Consider the following 18,027-nt stretch of genomic DNA (forward strand, 5'->3'; position numbering starts at 1 on the left):
CAGCACCACACCCTGTGGCAAGGAGTTCCACAGACCGACCACGCGCTGAGTAAAGAAATATTTTCTTTTGTCTGTCCTAACCCGCCCAACACTCAATTTTAGTGGATGTCCCCTGGTTCTGGTATTATGTGAGAGTGTAAAGAGCATCTCCCTATCCACTCTGTCCATCCCCTGCATAATTTTGTATGTCTCAATCATGTCCCCCCTCAAGCGTCTCTTTTCTAGGCTGAAGAGGCCCAAACGCCGTAGCCTTTCCTCATAAGGAAGGTGCCCCAGCCCCGTAATCATCTTAGTCGCTCTCTTTTGCACCTTTTCCATTTCCACTATGTCTTTTTTGAGATGCGGCGACCAGAACTGGACACAATACTCCAGGTGTGGCCTTACCATCGATTTGTACAACGGCATTATAATACTAACCGTTTTGTTCTCAATACCCTTCCTAATGATCCCAAGCATAGAATTGGCCTTCTTCACTGCCGCCGCACATTGGGTCGACACTTTCATCGACCTGTCCACCACCACCCCAAGATCTCTCTCCTGATCTGTCACAGACAGCTCAGAACCCATCAGCCTATATCTAAAGTTTTGATTTTTTGCCCCAATGTGCATGACTTTACACTTACTGACATTGAAGCGCATCTGCCATTTTGCTGCCCATTCTGCCAGTCTGGAGAGATCCTTCTGGAGCTCCTCACAATCACTTCTGGTCTTTACCACTCGGAAAAGTTTGGTGTCGTCTGCAAACTTAGCCACTTCACTGCTCAACCCTGTCTCCAGGTCATTTATGAAGAGGTTGAAAAGCACCGGTCCCAGGACAGATCCTTGGGGCACACCGCTTTTCACCTCTCTCCACTGTGAAAATTGCCCATTGACACCCACTCTCTGCTTCCTGGCCTCCAACCAGTTCTCAATCCACGAGAGGACCTGTCCTCTAATTCCCTGACTGTGGAGTTTTTTCAGTAGCCTTTGGTGAGGGACCGTGTCAAACGCCTTCTGAAAGTCCAGATATATAATGTCCACGGGTTCTCCAGCATCCACATGCCTGTTGACCTTTTCAAAGAATTCTATAAGGTTCGTGAGGCAAGACTTACCCTTACAGAAGCCATGCTGACTCTCCCTCAGCAAGGCCTGTTCGTCTATGTGTTTTGAGATCCTATCTTTGATGAGGCATTCCACCATCTTACCCGGTATAGATGTTAGGCTGACCGGCCTATAGTTTCCCGGGTCCCCCCTCTTTCCCTTTTTAAAAATAGGCGTGACATTTGCTATCCTCCAATCTTCTGGTACCGTGGCCGTTTTGAGGGACAAGTTGCATACCTTAGTCAAGAGATCTGCAACTTCATTCTTCAATTCCTTAATAACCCTTGGGTGTATGCCATCAGGGCCCGGTGACTTATTGATCTTTAATTTATCAATCAGGTCTGAAACATCTTCTCTTTTAACCTCTATCTGACTTAACTCCTCGGTTAGGAGGGGCCGTTCGGGCAGCGGTATCTGCCCGAGGTCTTCTGCCGTGAAGACAGATGCAAAGAACTCATTTAATTTCTCTGCCATCTCTAAGTCTCCTTTTATCTCCCCTTTCCCTCCCTCACCATCCAGAGGGCCAACCGCTTCTCTGGCGGGTTTCCTGCTTCTAACATATTTGAAGAAGCTTTTATTATTCCCCTTAATGTTGCTGGCCATGCGTTCCTCATAGTCTCGCTTGGCCTCCCCTATCACCTTCTTACATTTCTTTTGCCACAGTTTATGTTCCTTTTTATTCTCTTCATTAGGGCAAGACTTCCATTTACGGAAGGAAGCTTCCTTGCCCTTCACAGCCTCTCTAACTTGGCTGGTTAGCCATGCGGGCACTCTCCTGGATTTAGTGGAACCCTTCTTTCTTTGCGGTATACACCTCTGCTGGGCCTCTATTACTGTTGTTTTAAGCAGCCTCCATGCACTCTGGAGAGACTGGACTCTTTTTACCCTCCCTTTCAACCTCCTTCTAACCAGCCTCCTCATTTGAGGGAAGTCCGCCCGTCGGAAGTCAAGGGTTTTTGTTAGAGATTTGCCTGGTATTCTTCCCCCAACGTGCACGTCAAAACGGATCGCAGCATGATCACTGTTCCCCAATGGCTCAGTAACGTTTACATCTCTAACCAGGTCCTGCGTACCGCACAAAATTAAATCCAGAGTCACCAGTCCTCTGGTGGGCTCCGTGACTAGCTGATCTAAGCCACAGTCAAGCTGATCCACACTTTCCTGGGAGTAAGCCCCACTGACTCTAATGAGACTTACTTCTGAGTAGACATGCAAAGGAGTGGGCTGTGTGTCTCATGTAGTTTGGAATAATAATACTAATAAGGACCCCTGCTGCACAGTGTGCAGCCATTTGTCAGCCCAAGCTATCCACACTTTCCTGGGAGAAAGCCCCATTGACTGCAGTGGAACTTGCTTCTGAGTAGACATGCATCAGTTTGGGCTGTGTCTCCTCCTGAGACTCCCTCCCTGCACTTAGCCTGCCCTGGCCAAGGGGCACCTTCAAGGCAGCTCCCAGGCGTTCTGTAGCCTGAGCCCTGCCTGGAGGAACAAGGAGCAGAGCCCTGACCAGCTGCACCCACAGGACCGCTCCTCTGTAAACCTGCCAGCAGGCTTCCTGACACGTCACTTCCTCTCCAAGCCTATTTAAAGGGAGACACGTGGTGGGCGTGGAAAACACCCTTTCTGTGCTCTGATTGGGTGGTCTTCCCACCCCTCCCTCCAATGAATGGTGAATTCCTCAAATCTCCCTGCCTCCCACCCGACCTAATCGTCATTGCTCCAGCGTTCAACCTGTCCCGCTGCAGGATTGGTTGGTTTCTGGTCCCACCCCTCTTCTACGGTGATTGGGTAGGCTTTGCGGACTTCGGCTTTGTGATTGGTCCACCGTCTACAGCGGCGAAACCTACGGCGGGTGCCGCTTCACAGCACGGGGGCCCGGCGGCAGGAGCGGCGCGAGGTGGACCCGCGAGAGGAAGTCCGGGCGGCGCTTCTTCGGGCCCCCCTGCGCCGATGGAGCTGACCTACCAAACGTTAAGGACGACCTATCAGGCCAAGGAGGCGGTGAGGGAGTGAGGGGGGACTCGGGTCGTGTTTCCCGTTGCTATGGTAACGCCCTCTGCGGAGTCCCTTTGCGCGTGCTCCGTAGGGGAGGCGGCTGAGCTTTGCGCGCATGCGCAGTCGCAGAGGGCGGCAGCTGCCTGCAGAGCTGCTTTAGCATTGGGGTTGCTTGTTCAGTGTCAGCCTCAGTCCTGCTGAACCCACTGAGCTTACTTGTGAGTAAGGGAAGGACAATTTCCAAGCACCTCTAAAAACTACATATATTAAATATACATTTATACATATTCATATATTAAATATACATATACACATTATACATTAAATGTACATTTTTAATATATACATTAAAATTTTAATGTACATTTTTGTACATTGTAAAATGTATGTTGTGAAAATGTATATGCGTTTTTAAATATGTATATACATTAAATATAAATATTTAAAAATACTCATGTATATTATATAATATATACACCCATATTAAATGTATAATGTATATGTTAAAAATTATATTATATACCATATGATATTATATACATTGATACATACATTGATGGTTCATCCTCATTGGCAATGTTTCCAATGTGGCCCACACTCGCTCCATGTTTTTTGTTCTCATGCGACTAGATGATATAATATACTACAAATTATATAATAATAATTTAAAAGCAACAATTATTAAAAAGCCAGATTGCAAATGTAATATATAGAGGGTCCTTTAAGGCTCCAAGGCTTGCTTATGAGTAAGGTAAAGAACACCATTTTCAAACATCTCCAAAAATATATATTTTTAAATATACAATTGAATATAAATTGTATATTATATACTATATATACACACAATATATTATATTACTATATAACCTGCAATTATATAAATTTTATACTTATAAATTAAAGTGTTTGTAAATTCGCTTTTTAAATTGTTTCTTTAAGTCTCTAATAAAAGCCAAGAGGGGAAAAAAGTAAGAGAGGGAGGCAGTGGCAATAATGCAGAAGAGCATTCACTGGATTTATGTTGTTGGCAACCTTCAGTCTCGAAAGACTCTGGTATCACGCTCTGAATGGTGGTTCTGGAACAGTGTCTAGTGTGGCTGAAAAGGCCAATTTGGGAGTGACAATCCCTTCCACACTGGGAGCAAATGTAGTCTGTCCCTGGTGTGTCTCCCTGGCTACGAGCCTTCCTTCTTTGCCTCAGTCTGTTGGGCAGGTGTCTCTTCAAACTGGGAGAGGCCATGCTGCACAGCCTGCCTCCAAGCGGGACACTCAGAGGCCAGGGTTTCCCACCTGTTGAGGTCAATTCCTAAGGCCTTCAGATCCCTCTTGCAGATGTCCTTGTATTGCAGCTGTGGTCTACCTGTAGGGTGCTTCCCCTGCACAAGTTCTCCATAGAGGAGATCCTTTGGGATCCGGCCATCATCCATTCTCAGGACATGACCAAGCCAATGCAGGCGTCTCTGTTTCAGCAGTGTATACATGCTAGGGATTCCATATTTATTTATGCATGTATGCATGCAAACATACATACCCCACTAAGGGCACTCAAGGCAACTTAGAAATAAAACAAAATTTAAAACACTGATATATATGATATTCACCTTTTATAATATATACAAGTACCACCATTGTCCCAAGTCAGGGGGTGGCTGCTTGGGGGCAAGCCTTCTCTGTGTGCAGGGTATGGTTACAACATGGTGACTTTCATGCACAAGATTTCAATGAGGGGGGTGCCATTTTGCTGTTTTTAAAATAACTGTGCTGGAAGCATGCTAGCAGCATGCTGCAAATGTCACTTCCTTATTTTTTCTAGTTACAAAATTGCAGGAAGTTCCCTGTTAATGTTCTGACTGTGTCCCTCTAGTGCAGGGGTGTCAAACATAAGGCCTGGGGGCCGGATGCGGCCCCAGAAGCTTTTTATCTGGACTTCAGGCTCTCAGCTGCTGAGATGTTACCGCTAAAATGGCAGCCAAATTGAAAATTGGGCTTTCCCAAATCTTGAAATATCAAGATCTGCATATTTTCTCTTCTTGTCATTTGCAGTTAATGAGTTTCTATATGAGAACAAGGTCTGGCTTCTGGCCATTAGCTGCTTAATGATGTCACTTTCTGCTTAATGACATCACTTCCACCCCTTAGCAGGAGCCCTGAAAGCTAACTTCAGTCCTCTGTATGAAACGAGTTTGACACTCCTGCTCTAGCGTGCAGGCTGCCTGTCTGCTTGTTGGTTTCCTGTTCTAGACTCTGTAAAAGCAAGAAATGTGCCTGTTTGCTAATGAAGAAAGCAAAAGTAAATGGGGGCAGGGGACCAGAGTACTATGCTATACCAGCAGTTGCCAAACTTGTGACCTCTGTGTAATGAAAATGCGGTACCCGTTTGGACTCCAGCTTACCATTCTGCCTCCACATGGCTTGTCTTCTGAGTAGATCTGGGCATCAGGAAGCTTTCTGGGCATCAGGAAGCATCAGAACAGACAGGAAGTCATGTCTGTTGCCCAATGGCCGAGAGGGCTGTGCAGTAGGACATCTGGACAGACAACTGCCAGAGCATCCCACTGCCCAGATTTACTCGGAAGAGCCACGTGGAGGTGGAATGGTAAGCTCCACTTATGGAGTAGAAGATTTTCCCCAAACCCTGAATCCAGCCCCTGAGCTAGGATTTGGAGGAGCCTCCTCTATACAGTACAGACAGGGTTCCCTTGTTTCCATATCTGTGGGGGGGGGGGGCCCTGGAACAGACCCGCTGTGGATACAGGGGGTATGCCTGTACTGTACTCTGCTTTTGTTCACTTTCTCTAAACCTTTATGTGAGCGTGCACAATCGCTGGTGAATCACAAGTCAGCTTATGTTAACGTTAACATGTATATGATGAAACAGCAAAGGAACAAGAGAGAATATGTAGTTAGTGTGTGAAAGAGAGCAATGAGAAATGTGTGTTTTGGATACAGGCCCTGAGCAATTGGGAGGGTAGCCCCTACAATACTAAAAAAAAAAAAAGGTCAGGAACCTGTCTGCCAACCTGCATAGTTGAATAGTAGTGTACTTCTGTAACGTTAATGCTCTGTATTTAAAACTCTTTGCAGAGAGGTCTGTTCGCCTGGACTCACTAATAAATATTTGATAGGCCTTGTATGCACTTTTGCAGAGCAGGCCCACCAAATTGTCCTAGGACTGCAATAATGCAGAACGAAACAAGTCTGATCATCCCAGCTTCAGTTTCATTAAAATTAACAGCAACATCAGCACCTTTTTAGGAAAGAAAAAAAGAGAACCTTGAGGAGTTATCCGGTTGTAATATTAAATCTTGATTGCATGCTAATTCATCTTTTGTCAGCTGCAAAGAAAACAATGTCTGGCATTTTAAGAAATGAATAATGTGCTCTGTAAGCATTGGAACTAATTAGGGAAGCACTTTTAGCTTTTAAAACTAGCTCCTGTTTAAGTGCCTTAAGCTTTTATTAATTGTATGGACCAAAAACCCCTTATAGTAATTGAAAATTTAATTACACCAGTTTTTTTTGTTCTAGGAATGGGAGCTTATTAAACTTTAAACACTTAAACATCTATTGAAATACCAGTGGCTGTAAGAATGTGGCACTCTGCATGCCAATTAAAGAAATGAGTGTAAATCACTATAAACCTAAACTGAATTTTAAGTAATGTTTTGCTTGTTAAGTGCTTCTATTGTTTGCACATGTACAAGAGCTACCAGTTCTATGGAAACCACTGGCAATTGCTTTTTTTTGGCAGGCCTGGGTGTACTTTGACTATGGAAAAATATATAAATGCTGTACTCAGAATAAATTATGGAAATCTATCATGCAAATCAGCACAGGGAACCATAATTTATTGTCATATGTGTTTGTGTTTGTTTTTTGACAGCATGCAGAATGTTTGGCAAGGATGGGAGAGCTTTGAGGTGTTACCATGGATGCTTCAATGACACATTTGCATGCACTCAGTATGTTTCACAAAACCTATATGTCTAGGGTCACTGTGCATGCATCTTTGAGACTGATTCCATAAAAAGAAAGCAGAGTAGAGAGTAACTCAAACCCAAACATCCGAGGAAGTTTAAAATGAAACAGTGAACAGAAGAGCATATTCATAAAATACTGTTTGATCACTATAAGGAATTACTGCTTGTAAGGGTGAGCATAGTTAGTAATGGTTAACTGGAACAGAAAAATCAGTAGTGATTACATAAGGCTAAACATGCATATGTATAAATGAATGAAATATTGTTCTGCCAGATTCCCAATCCAAGCCTCACTTAGAGAACTTATGCCCACTCTAAGCTAATTAGCTCCACTTTTGCTCCCCAGAAATGGTCCCAGTTCTCTACAGCAACACTGCTAGACTCCACCACCAGGGTAGCTTGCCTGTTCAAACTGCAGGGACCCCTCTTCCCAGTTCCTAAGGCAGCAGTCCTTCCAGGTATAATAGCACACCTCAGTTCTCCAGTACTTCACAGCCTGTTCAAGTAGTCCGCTAGTCAGTGAGCCAGATAATCAGTCCAATAAGTCATTAGCCAGTCCATTAATTGGTCAGCAGAGTCGTGGGTCAGTCCGTGAGTCAATAGCCAGTCAATTAGCTAGAAGGTCAGTCCACAAGGCAGAGCCATAAGTCAACAGTCCAATAGGTTTGTTAGCCACAAAGTCAGTCCATTTCATCAGCCAGCAAGTCTCTCCTTCCACCACTCTCCACTACAACCCACAAACCCTTCCTGCCTCAGGTGCTCCTTATATCTCTAAGGCAGGGGTGCTCAATACGTGGATCGCGATCCACCGGTTGATCACGAGGCAAAATGAGTCGATCACAGGCTTCTCTTCCGTCCATGCATCCCTGGGAGTGAGCCCCTGGCAGGCTTGCGAGCCCAGGGAGGGAGCCCAGGGAATAAGCCCCTGGCAGGCTTCTCCCTGGGAGGGAGCCGCTGGCAGACTTCTCTCCTGTCCGTGCATCCCTGGGAGTGAGCCCCCTTGACTCTACTGGGGCTGACTTGTGAGTAGACCTGGAGAGGAGCGGTTGGCAGGCTTCTCTCCCGTCCACACATCCCTGGGAGTGAGCCCGTTGACTCTACTGGGGCTGACTTACCTTTCCCCTGTTTTTGCACTGGTATGTATGGAGATCTGCCACCCCCCCCCCCAACTTCCATCTGTTGGTTCTGTGTGCAAGGGGTTTTGCACTGGTCTTGCTGTGATGTCTATATAGAGATCTTCCCTCCCCCACACCTTTCCCCTGTTTTTGCACTGGTCTGTATAGAGATCTGCTTCCCTCCCACTTGTATTGGAATCGAGGAAGATCTGGTGAGGAGGTAGATGTGGTGTCAGCAGTGGCCCCTTTAAGGGTAAGGCCTGGGCATCCAGCAGAGTGTGCTGCACAGCTGCAGCCACTTGAAGGCAATAGGGCCCTCAGGGATATAAGAGCACCTGAGGCAGGAAGGGCTCCACTTATTTATGTGAGTCAGCCTTTTCCTACATGAAGATCATTAAGTCCAAGTACCATTCCACCATGACTGATGAACATTTGGAAGTGTGCTTGAGGCTGGCTGTCAGCAGCTACTGTCTGGACTATGCATCCTTGGCTGATTCACTTCAGTGCAAGTCATCAAAGTAAACTCAAGTAATTACAAAAAATGTTTATAGTTATGTTGTGTTGTGCAATATTGGCTCATGTGGTTATGCAAGGTACACCAACATACATTATACACATAAATGTTATATGTTATGATGGTGCGAACATTATAAAAAAAACTCTGGTAGATCTCCAGGCCTTGCTGGGTTTCAAAGTAGCTCTCGAGCCAAAAAAGTGTGAACACCCCTGCTCTAAGGTCTCTATTGCCTCTAGTGGCTGCAGCTGAGTAGCGCAGCCTTTGCTGAGAGCCCAGACCTTAACTCTTAAAGGGGCCACTACTGACACCACATCTACCTCCTTGCCATATCTTCAGCGATTTCAGTACAAATATGAATGGGCAGAAAAAAATGAAAGAACTAGAAAGATGCTTATTAAATTTACAAATGAAACTCTTTCCAGGAAATGCCTGATGGAAAGGGGTAAAGAAGAAAGGAAAAAAACCAGAGTGGCTCAGAGTTGAGCATGGGGTGTCAAATGTGTTTCAGTCAGAGGGCTGAATAGCATTCATCATGCTTGTGGAGGGCCAGAAGTGATGTCATTATACAGGAAGTGCTGTCATTAAACAGGTCATAATAAAAAATAAGCACGTTTTTCTCACTTAGGAACTCATTAGCTGAAAATGACAGAAGAGAAAATACATAAATCTTGATCATATTTCAGGATATGGGAGCCCAAATTTCATATGGGCTGCCCTTTCAGCAGTAACACCTCAGCACTGCTCAGCAGCTAAGAGCCTGAGGGCTGGATAAAAAGCTTCCACAGGCCACATCCGGTCCCTGGGTCTTACATTTGACACCCCTGGTGTAACCTGTTCTTGAAGCTCAGAGTGATTCAGCTTGAAGGGGGAGAGAGGCAAGTTGGTTGAAGTGATCATCTCTAGGGATGTAGGCAGAGGGAACAGGGTTTCAGTACTTCTCTCATTGCAGGAGGGGTTATGCCAATGGTTCTCAAACTCTCTAGTTTGAGCCGAGTAAGTTCTTGCGGGGCGGGGGGAGGCAGCGATACGATCCCCAGTATTGCGTTGCTAATAATAATAATACAGGTATTTATATACCGCCTTTCTTGGTTGTCAGATTTCTCCTCAGACTTTAATTCAAGGCAGTTTACATAGGCCAGCTGTTCTAAATCCCTGTAGGGATTTTTACAATTGAAGAAAGGTTCTATCTTTCAAGAACCACAACATTTCAGATGGATCTTTGCTGATCTGGTATCACATTCTGGCTAAGGGGGTTGTAGGGGTTGGCATGTACTCACCAGTCCCTGCAGCAGCCTCCCCTGAGTGTGGGGAGCCCTGCGCGACCGTCTGAAGGGCACCCCAGTCTTCTAAAAGTGAAAGCACAGAAATCTGTCCAATTCCCTTTTAAAAGCATCTAAGATCAGATGCCATCATCACATTCTATGTCCAGGAGTTCCACAGACTAGGGGGTAAAAAATTTTTTTTGTCTGTTTAGGTTGTAGGTTGCCAACTTCTGATCTAGGTAATTGTCTTTCTCAAGATCTACCTGAGACATGGGATGTAGCTCATGTTATAGTTACGGTCTTATGCAAATTTACTGTGAGCATGTCCTCCTAAACATAGGGGATCTAAATATCTGATTAAACATGTGTGGGCTAGTACTTTAATACACCTTTTATATTTTGGCATATTTTGTAATCCTATCTTTAAAGTTTTATACATTTGTGTTAAAACTTGTAATCCATGCCAAGAGTGTAGGATGAAATTTGATCTTTCAATGACATATAATGCTCCAGTACAGTGATAAATGGTGGCAGAGGAAAACTTACTAATGAGGAAATGTTAAAGTTAAAGTTTTTGTTATAGTCTTAGTGGAGTGTGGCTGTGAGGGAGTCATGACAAGTCTTGCACTTTAAAACTTACCAGTACACCACTGACCCTGTGATATATATCAATCACCCACACACATACATTATGACTTGCATCTCTGTTCCTATACTCCTGGGGAAATGGCACCTTTTAAAGAGGGTGCATCAGTGGTAAAATTTGAAGGGGAGGAACTGTTTCCTGGATCAGCCCTAGTATGTTGGTCTAGTAATCCTGAACAAAGCTGAAGCATATTTCTTTAGATTTTAGAATTGGGAGTAATAATAATAATAATAATAATAAAACTTTATTTTTATCCCGCCCTTCTCCCTAACGGGACCCAGGGAGTGTTCATTACTCTTAATTCTAAGAACAATTCAGAAGTGAAAGAGTTAGTAATGCCTACTCATAGAGGGGCCTAAGTCTTGTGTCCCTGCTTGAGTCACTTTTCTCAGTCTGCCTCCAGATTGGCAGGAGGAAGCCTAGAGCAGTGACTCATGCAGAGATACATATTGAATCATGCAAGAGTGGCTGGAAGCATCCTCCTCTGTGGGTGGGCCCATAGCAGCCTTTAATTTTGTCTTGTTCTGCAGTCCTGTGACGCACCAGTGTGCTATATAAAAATATCTGGGAATTGTTGCACAAGTTATTCATAACAGTACAACACCATCATTTGTCTTTAAGGGCACATAGAAATGAAAACTTTCCTTTTTGTACCACCAGATGGCTCTCCATTTCTTAGGAAAAAAGTCAGATTATAGAAAGTTATTCAAAAAGATCATTACCTGTAGTTCTACTATCAAATAAAGAGTGACTATTCACTTTGTACTGATAAGGATTGCACCCATACACTTGGCTACTTTGTGAATAAAGCATATATAGAAGTGTTTGAAAATGGTGTGATTTTACTCAGAAGTAAGCCCATTGTGTTCAGTAAGATGTAGACTGTAATCCTATCTTACTAATTGGAAACAAACACCCCTAGCATTATGTGTTGAAAGGAAACTGTGTATAAAGTAGGTCTACTTTATCTACAGATTGACCCACCGCCGGTTCCAAACTCTTGTCTGGAGGAACCACAGAGGTTCTCCTGGATGTAACTGGAAGCACCTTCTGGTCACATGCAGTAGGCTTTCTGTTGTGGTATCAGCCCCAGGCCTGCTGGGAATTTGCAGGCTGGATAGAACAAGGCCCTGATGTCTAGGCCTGACACAAGGCATAGCTTCATGGGAGTGGCTGATGCAATACCTGGTCACCTGATATTGTCACCTGGTGTGTCACCCCATGTATCACCCGATGGTGACTCAGCACATCACCAGACAGTAGCTCGCCCTGATTGGTTAACGCCAGTATATACTGCAGCCTGTGCAAGCTGCAATGTGGGAGATGCAGAAGTGAATTGTGTGTGGGAAGCTACGTCGGTGAGGATCGTGATTTGTGTACTATCAGAACTGTTTGCTTTCAAGTCTGCTTGGATCTGTAAAAGGGCATCTGGTGGTGGACATCTGCCGTGTGTTGTCTTCATTCCCGGGTGTGTGTTGCCTGGCCTTGAGCCGCAGATTCAGTGCAATTTGGCTGCTTACTGCAACACTTTCTGAGGCCTGGGGTGGCCATACATGGAGGTTTCAGAAACCTCCCGGAGGTGTCAGAAAAGCACTTCTGGTTGTCACAAAAACCAGAAGTGCACTTCTGACCCTTTGGGGCCTCAGAACACCTCTGCTGAATTCAATTGGAAGGCGTTTCTTGTCATGTCCAGTGGTCCTATTGGATCCCACCCACTGCTTCCATTATCCATGGGTTTCAGTCTGTGTGGGGGTCAGGGAAAGGATCCCCCATGGATACTGAGGTCCAACCAGTATACAGCGTCTTATGAATCTCTTCAGTGTATATTATTATTACAGCAAGCAGCATCAGTGAACACATAAACAAATTCAAGAGTTTTATCAATGAAAAAAGTCAGACCTTTGCTCCAAGGAACGTACAAGCTAAAGTAGTCAATGGGGAAGACAGCAGAAGGAGGGGAAGGGGAAACAGAGGAGAAGAGAAGAAAGTGAGCAAATGTTACATGCTTTGAGCTTGGTTACAGCAGGGGAACTCCTAAATCACTGAACCGTGAAACCCATCAATGGCAATAATATTAAAATCTCAACAGGGAACAAATCCACAAAAGTCCCATCATATGTGGCATTCCTAAGTTGTTCTATGGAATTTATGCAGACTGTATACAGTACCTGCAGTACTGGATACATTCTTTATGAGCAAACATTTCTGTGTTTAAAATACACTACTGTTAGACGTTGGATATTTAGTTGAATCAGTAAAATGTGAGAAGAAATTCAACTTCTTTAGGCACTCTCTATCCAGAAGCAGCTTCCTTCCTGCTCTTTCAAGGGTTCCACATTCTGTGTTCTTCTGGCGCTGCCTATCTCTGTTCAGCAATCTTGCTGGAGTCTACTGGTAGGAAACTAGCATTAGTGAGCGTTTTCCTTCCTATGAGCAAAAATTTTTCAGAATTTATTTATTTATATTTAAAAGATTTTTGCCTCACCTTTCCTCTGCTGGAGCAGAAGTCCAGGGTGGCTTACAATTTCCATCTAAAAACATACAATATATAAAAATAACAGATAAAATCACAAAAATAAGCAAAACCAATTAGAGGAGGGTAAACTATTTACAACCAAGTTACTGCTACAGAGCCACAGGAGGCAGACAACCTGTCACCCAAACACCAGAAAGCAGAAAAACATTTTGAGCCCTCACTGAAATCCCATGAGGGAGGGGGTAGATCTTAATTCCCCATGTAGGGAGTTCCATAACTGTGGTGCTACTACTGAGAAGTCTTGCTCCTGTGCCAACTCCCTAACTTTCAAGAAAGGTGGCACTTGCAGGAAAGCCCCCTCAGATAACCTAAGAGGGCAGGCTGGAATATATGGGAAAAGATAATCCATCAGGTAACTTGGCCCCAAACTGTGAAGGGCTTTCAAGGTCAGTACCAGCACCTTGAATTGGTTCCAGAAAGGAATGGGCAGCCAGTACAGTTGCCAAAGCAGTGGTTCAACAGAATCAAACTACCTTGCTCTGGAAACCACCCTAGCTGCCTCATTCTGCACTAGCTGCAGCTTCCAAAGCATCTTCAAGTGCAACCCCACATTGAGTGTGTTAAGTAACCCAATTCTGAAGTCACAAGGGCAGGGGTGTCAAATGTGTTTCAGTCAGAGGACTGAATAGCATTCATCATGCTTGAGGAGGATCAGAAGTGATGTCATTAGACAGGAAGTGATGTCATTAAACAGGTCATAATAAAAATTAAGCACTTTTTTCCCACTTAGGAACTCATTTGCTGAAAATGACAGAAGAGAAAATACATAAATCTTGATCATATTTCAAGATATGGGAGAGCCCAATTTTCATATGGGCTGCCCTTTCAGCAGTAACACCTCAGCACTGCTCAGCAGCTAAGAGCCTGAGGGCTTAATAAAAAGCTTCCACAGGCCACATCCGGTCCCTGGGCCTTACGTTTGACACCCCTGCACTAGGGCATGGACCACCGTGTTCAGGTTCGATGGTACTCAAGTATGGCCACAGCTGCTGCACAGTCAAGGCTGGGTAAATGCACCCCTTGCCACCTAACTGACCCGGCTGAATTGATCTAACTGAAGAGGAAACTAAAGTGTTCAAACAATACCGTTTCATATCCAACTTCTCTAAGTGTAGTAGCATGTAGGCTTTTGAGTTACACAGAATCCCTGGTAATTTGAGATGTCCCTTGGGGAAAATAAAGGGACAGTCAATTCTCAGCTATATTTAGAGGAAATGCAAAACCTGTTTCACGCTTCAAAAGCTCGTACAGATGACAGATCATAAAATGAGGTATAGAATATGAGATTATTATTATAATTTTTTACAGTGCTGTTGGTGTGTGTGTTGGTATTTGTCTGAGGGCCCACTCCTATGCAAGTTTCCAGTGCCAAAGAAGCTGCAGTGAAGCCCTAAACATCATTCCCTTATTTTGAGGTTACTTCCATGATTGATTTCTACCACAGGATGCAGTGCACACCCTATTGGTTTGGTTGTATCAGTGCTGTAAAGTTGGATCGGATTGGGCCCTGAGTTTCATAAGCGTCAAAGAACAGACAGGTCTCTGTTCCAAGAAACTTACAGTCTACAATTGAGAATGGTTATGTTTACTCTAAAAAAAAAAGTCGCATTCTAAAATTTCCCGCTTTATTTACAGGAAGAGCTGCGAACAGAAGCCCGTCGAAAAAACCTTCTTATTCTGATTTTACATTATTTAACTGAGGAAGGGTATGTTATTTCCTCTTTAACAGTTTGCTTTATACATTCTTTTCCTTGCTTAAAAAAAGGAATCAAAAGTGTTACCCAGTTCTATTCTGGTCTATTCTCTATTCTATTCGTATAGTTCTATTCTTGCTATTTTCAGCCTTGCAACTAAATCCTCAAAAGTTTAACTTGTCTTCACCTTGTCTTAGGGCCCAATCCTGTCCAGTTTTCCAGTATCAGGGCAGCTATGCCACTGGGGCGTGCACTGCATCCTGTGGTGGGGAGGCAGTAACAGAGGCCTCCTCAAGGTAAGGGAACATTTGTTCCCTTATCTTGGAGCTGCATTGTGGCTGCACAGGTGCTGGAAATTTGGATAGGATCGGGCTCTTGCTGCCTATTGCACTAGGCCTGCTGCAGCGCCAAAACGGCTGCCACAGCATCCTATGCACAACAGGGCAGCCAGCTCTTCAGAGGAAGGGGACTTTCATCCCCTTCCCCCAGGTAAGGCAAGTAGCCCCAGAATGGGGCTACTCAATTCTGCGGAAACCTTTGGGCTGCCATAGAATCAAGAGCCTCCATATCAGGCCTGCAACACTGGTCCCGCCTCACTCCTGCCCTGCTCCCCCCCCCGACATCCCTCCTCCCTGCCCTCTCCCCCTTCCTCCATCTTCCCCAACACCCTCACCTACCTCTCTCCACCACCCCGCAGTTCAGACAACTGTGGAGCACCATGTGGGCAGGAGGTCTGGTCTAGAGGGTAGAGCCTCCATTTGCCTGAAGATTAACATCCACAAGGTCGCCAGTTCGAGGCCACCGGCACCATGCGACCTTGAAGCAGCTGACAAGCTGCAGCTGAGCTGTTCCATCTGCTCGGAGCGTGGGAGGATGGAGGCCAGAATGTTAAAACCAGATCGGAGTGTAACACCTTGAATGTGGTGGTTCTTGAAAGAGAGAACCTTCTTTCAATTTGTAAAAATCCCTGCGTGGATTTAATAAGCCTGCCTGTGTAAACCGCCTTGAATAAAGTCTTGAATAAAGACCAAGAAAGGCGGTATATAAATACTGTATATTATATTATTATTATTTAACTCTGACTCTGTTTTTTTCAGGTATGTTGATGCTGCAAATGCGTTGGAACAAGAAACAAAGCTGGGCTTGCGCCGGTTTGAAGTATGTGACAATGTTGATCTAGAGACGATTTTGATGGAATATGAGAGTTACTACTATGTCAAATTCCAGAAGTACCCGAAGATTACAAAAAAAGTTTTAGACACCAGTACGTGACTTCCATCTAGGAAGAATTTTTATTATGTTTTTTTAAATTGAGTTTTGTTACTGCCACTAGTATTTAAATTTTTTTTAGCACCAGCAATGTATAAATATGGTGGACTATAAGGGTTGTGGCTTAAATATGCTTAACATGGTGTTGGGTTGTGACCTTAAATTTTGTACCTTTTTAAAACTAAAACAAAATAGAGTGACAAGTTCTTGGTTTTTCTTTTCTCTTTTTTCCTTTTCCCTCCTCAGCAGATAATAAATCAAAAAGTGGTGGAAAAACAAAAAGGTAAGAGAAATGTCAGCTGTGAGACCAACAACATTTATTTCTTTATTTGCTTTTCTTCATTTCTATGGTATGCTAGATGTAGACAGCACACAAGCACAGCGGCCTCTGCATTTTTACCATCTGTAGGTCATTGTCAACCAATGATGCTTATGGTGGCTTTTTCTTGTCCCACGTTTGTAATTCTGAGGTAAAACCTGCATTGCCACTGCAGCTTGCATTCAGTTTGAAAAAGACTCCCACTTTTTGTCTTGCAATAACTGTTTTAACAAGTAGGTTATTCCAGTCTAAAAGGCAACCTTAGTGACACTTGAAAGAACAGGCTTAATAAAACTGCTCCCAATGTTTTCAGGAGCCACAGGTATCCTTGCAAAATAATCCTTTATTTTTAAAAGATGTGTACAGACATAATACTTAAAAGGTAGCATTTTGAATCACATCAGAGAGATGACTTTTCATCACCTGATTTGCTTTTGGAAGTTAGCTGAATCTCTGCTGTCTTTCCAAATAGCTGTGTCCTGTGCCCCTCTGACATTTCAGACATCTTCAGGAGCAGTGACTCTCCTGATATGATAGATATACATAGCTACAGGTACAGTGCAATGAAACTGCTGGCATTGATTGGCTGAATGAATGCAATGCCTTGGAATATTCAAATGCTTGAGGAAGTAAACAGCTTTCAATCCAGCTTCTGTGAGGAACGAAAACAAAAATGTTAGTTTGACTTGGATTAAACACGGTGAATGATGGAGGAATGGGAGGTGGTCCTGGGATGTAGAGATGCTAAGGGAGCCCAGAGAAAAGGAAGCTGAAGGAAGCTGTCAGGGCAGCAGGGGAGGATAGCCCTTGCTTTCCCGATAGCAGAGTGGCACAGGAGCGTAGGAAGACAGCACAAGGAGTAAGCAATCCCAAACAGAGCCAAAGGAGCAAACACAGGCCTGTTTGTTGTAGAAGCATGTATTGGTAAAGGAGCAGGCAGAAGAGTAGTCAGTCAAATGATTCAGGAATCAGGGATACAGAGAGGCACAGTCACGATAAGCAGTCCAAGTCACAGAGCAAACCAGCAGCACAACACACAGAAAGACCACCACAGCAACCCACATTTGGTGTCTGCTCTTGCCCCCTTATATACCGGGGCCAGCCAATCAGACTAGGGCGACTTCATAGTCACAAGATAGTCTTGTGACCCACTCTGATTGGCTGTCCAGTGGTGCATTGCACCACTCCACCATAGCCTACGTGACTGTGCACGCATCTCCCCAGGTCACATGGCTCCCACCTGCAACAGGTGCAGCTGATTACTAATCACACACATATACAGTGCTGCTGTTCCTTTAATTACATTTCAGACCAGGCCTGGACATCAAGGCCCCTCCTGCCACATCCTGGCTTATAACAGTTCAGGGCCTGGGATGCCAAAGGCCTGACAAAGAGCAAGAGTATTATTATTATTATTTATTTTATTCACATCAAAATGACAACACAGCTGATAATGTTCATATACACACAAAAAACACATTTAGTATTGTTGTTGTTTTTAAAAAATCTTTATTTACTGCGAAAAAATATAGCAAAGAACTTTGTGTAGCAAAATAGATTAGTAGATAATGTTCAACCTACACAAGATGCAGGGGAACCAGCCTTAAGCCATTT

At 44.2% G+C, this 18,027-nt stretch overlaps 1 protein-coding gene across 3 annotated transcripts in view; it reads left to right on the forward strand.

Moving 5' to 3' along the window:
- The first annotated feature begins 2,956 nt into the window (after positions 1-2,956).
- The window catches only part of KATNAL2 (katanin catalytic subunit A1 like 2), a 43,263-nt gene continuing 28,192 nt past the window's right edge, over positions 2,957-18,027 (forward strand). Inside the window, exons 1-4 of one of the 3 annotated variants that reach the window (XM_066615186.1) lie at positions 2,957-3,081; positions 14,767-14,837; positions 15,923-16,089; positions 16,341-16,377. In XM_066615186.1, the coding sequence (XP_066471283.1) occupies positions 3,031-3,081; positions 14,767-14,837; positions 15,923-16,089; positions 16,341-16,377 (326 nt within the window). In that variant the 5' untranslated portion in view covers positions 2,957-3,030. Of the gene's footprint in view, positions 3,082-3,235; positions 3,294-14,766; positions 14,838-15,922; positions 16,090-16,340; positions 16,378-18,027 lie in introns of those variants that run through there. The other 2 variants (XM_066615187.1, XM_066615188.1) reach the window with 2 other exon arrangements.

This window comes from Tiliqua scincoides, chromosome 2, assembly GCF_035046505.1.
Source record: "Tiliqua scincoides isolate rTilSci1 chromosome 2, rTilSci1.hap2, whole genome shotgun sequence".
Classification (NCBI taxonomy): Eukaryota; Metazoa; Chordata; class Lepidosauria; order Squamata; family Scincidae; genus Tiliqua; species Tiliqua scincoides.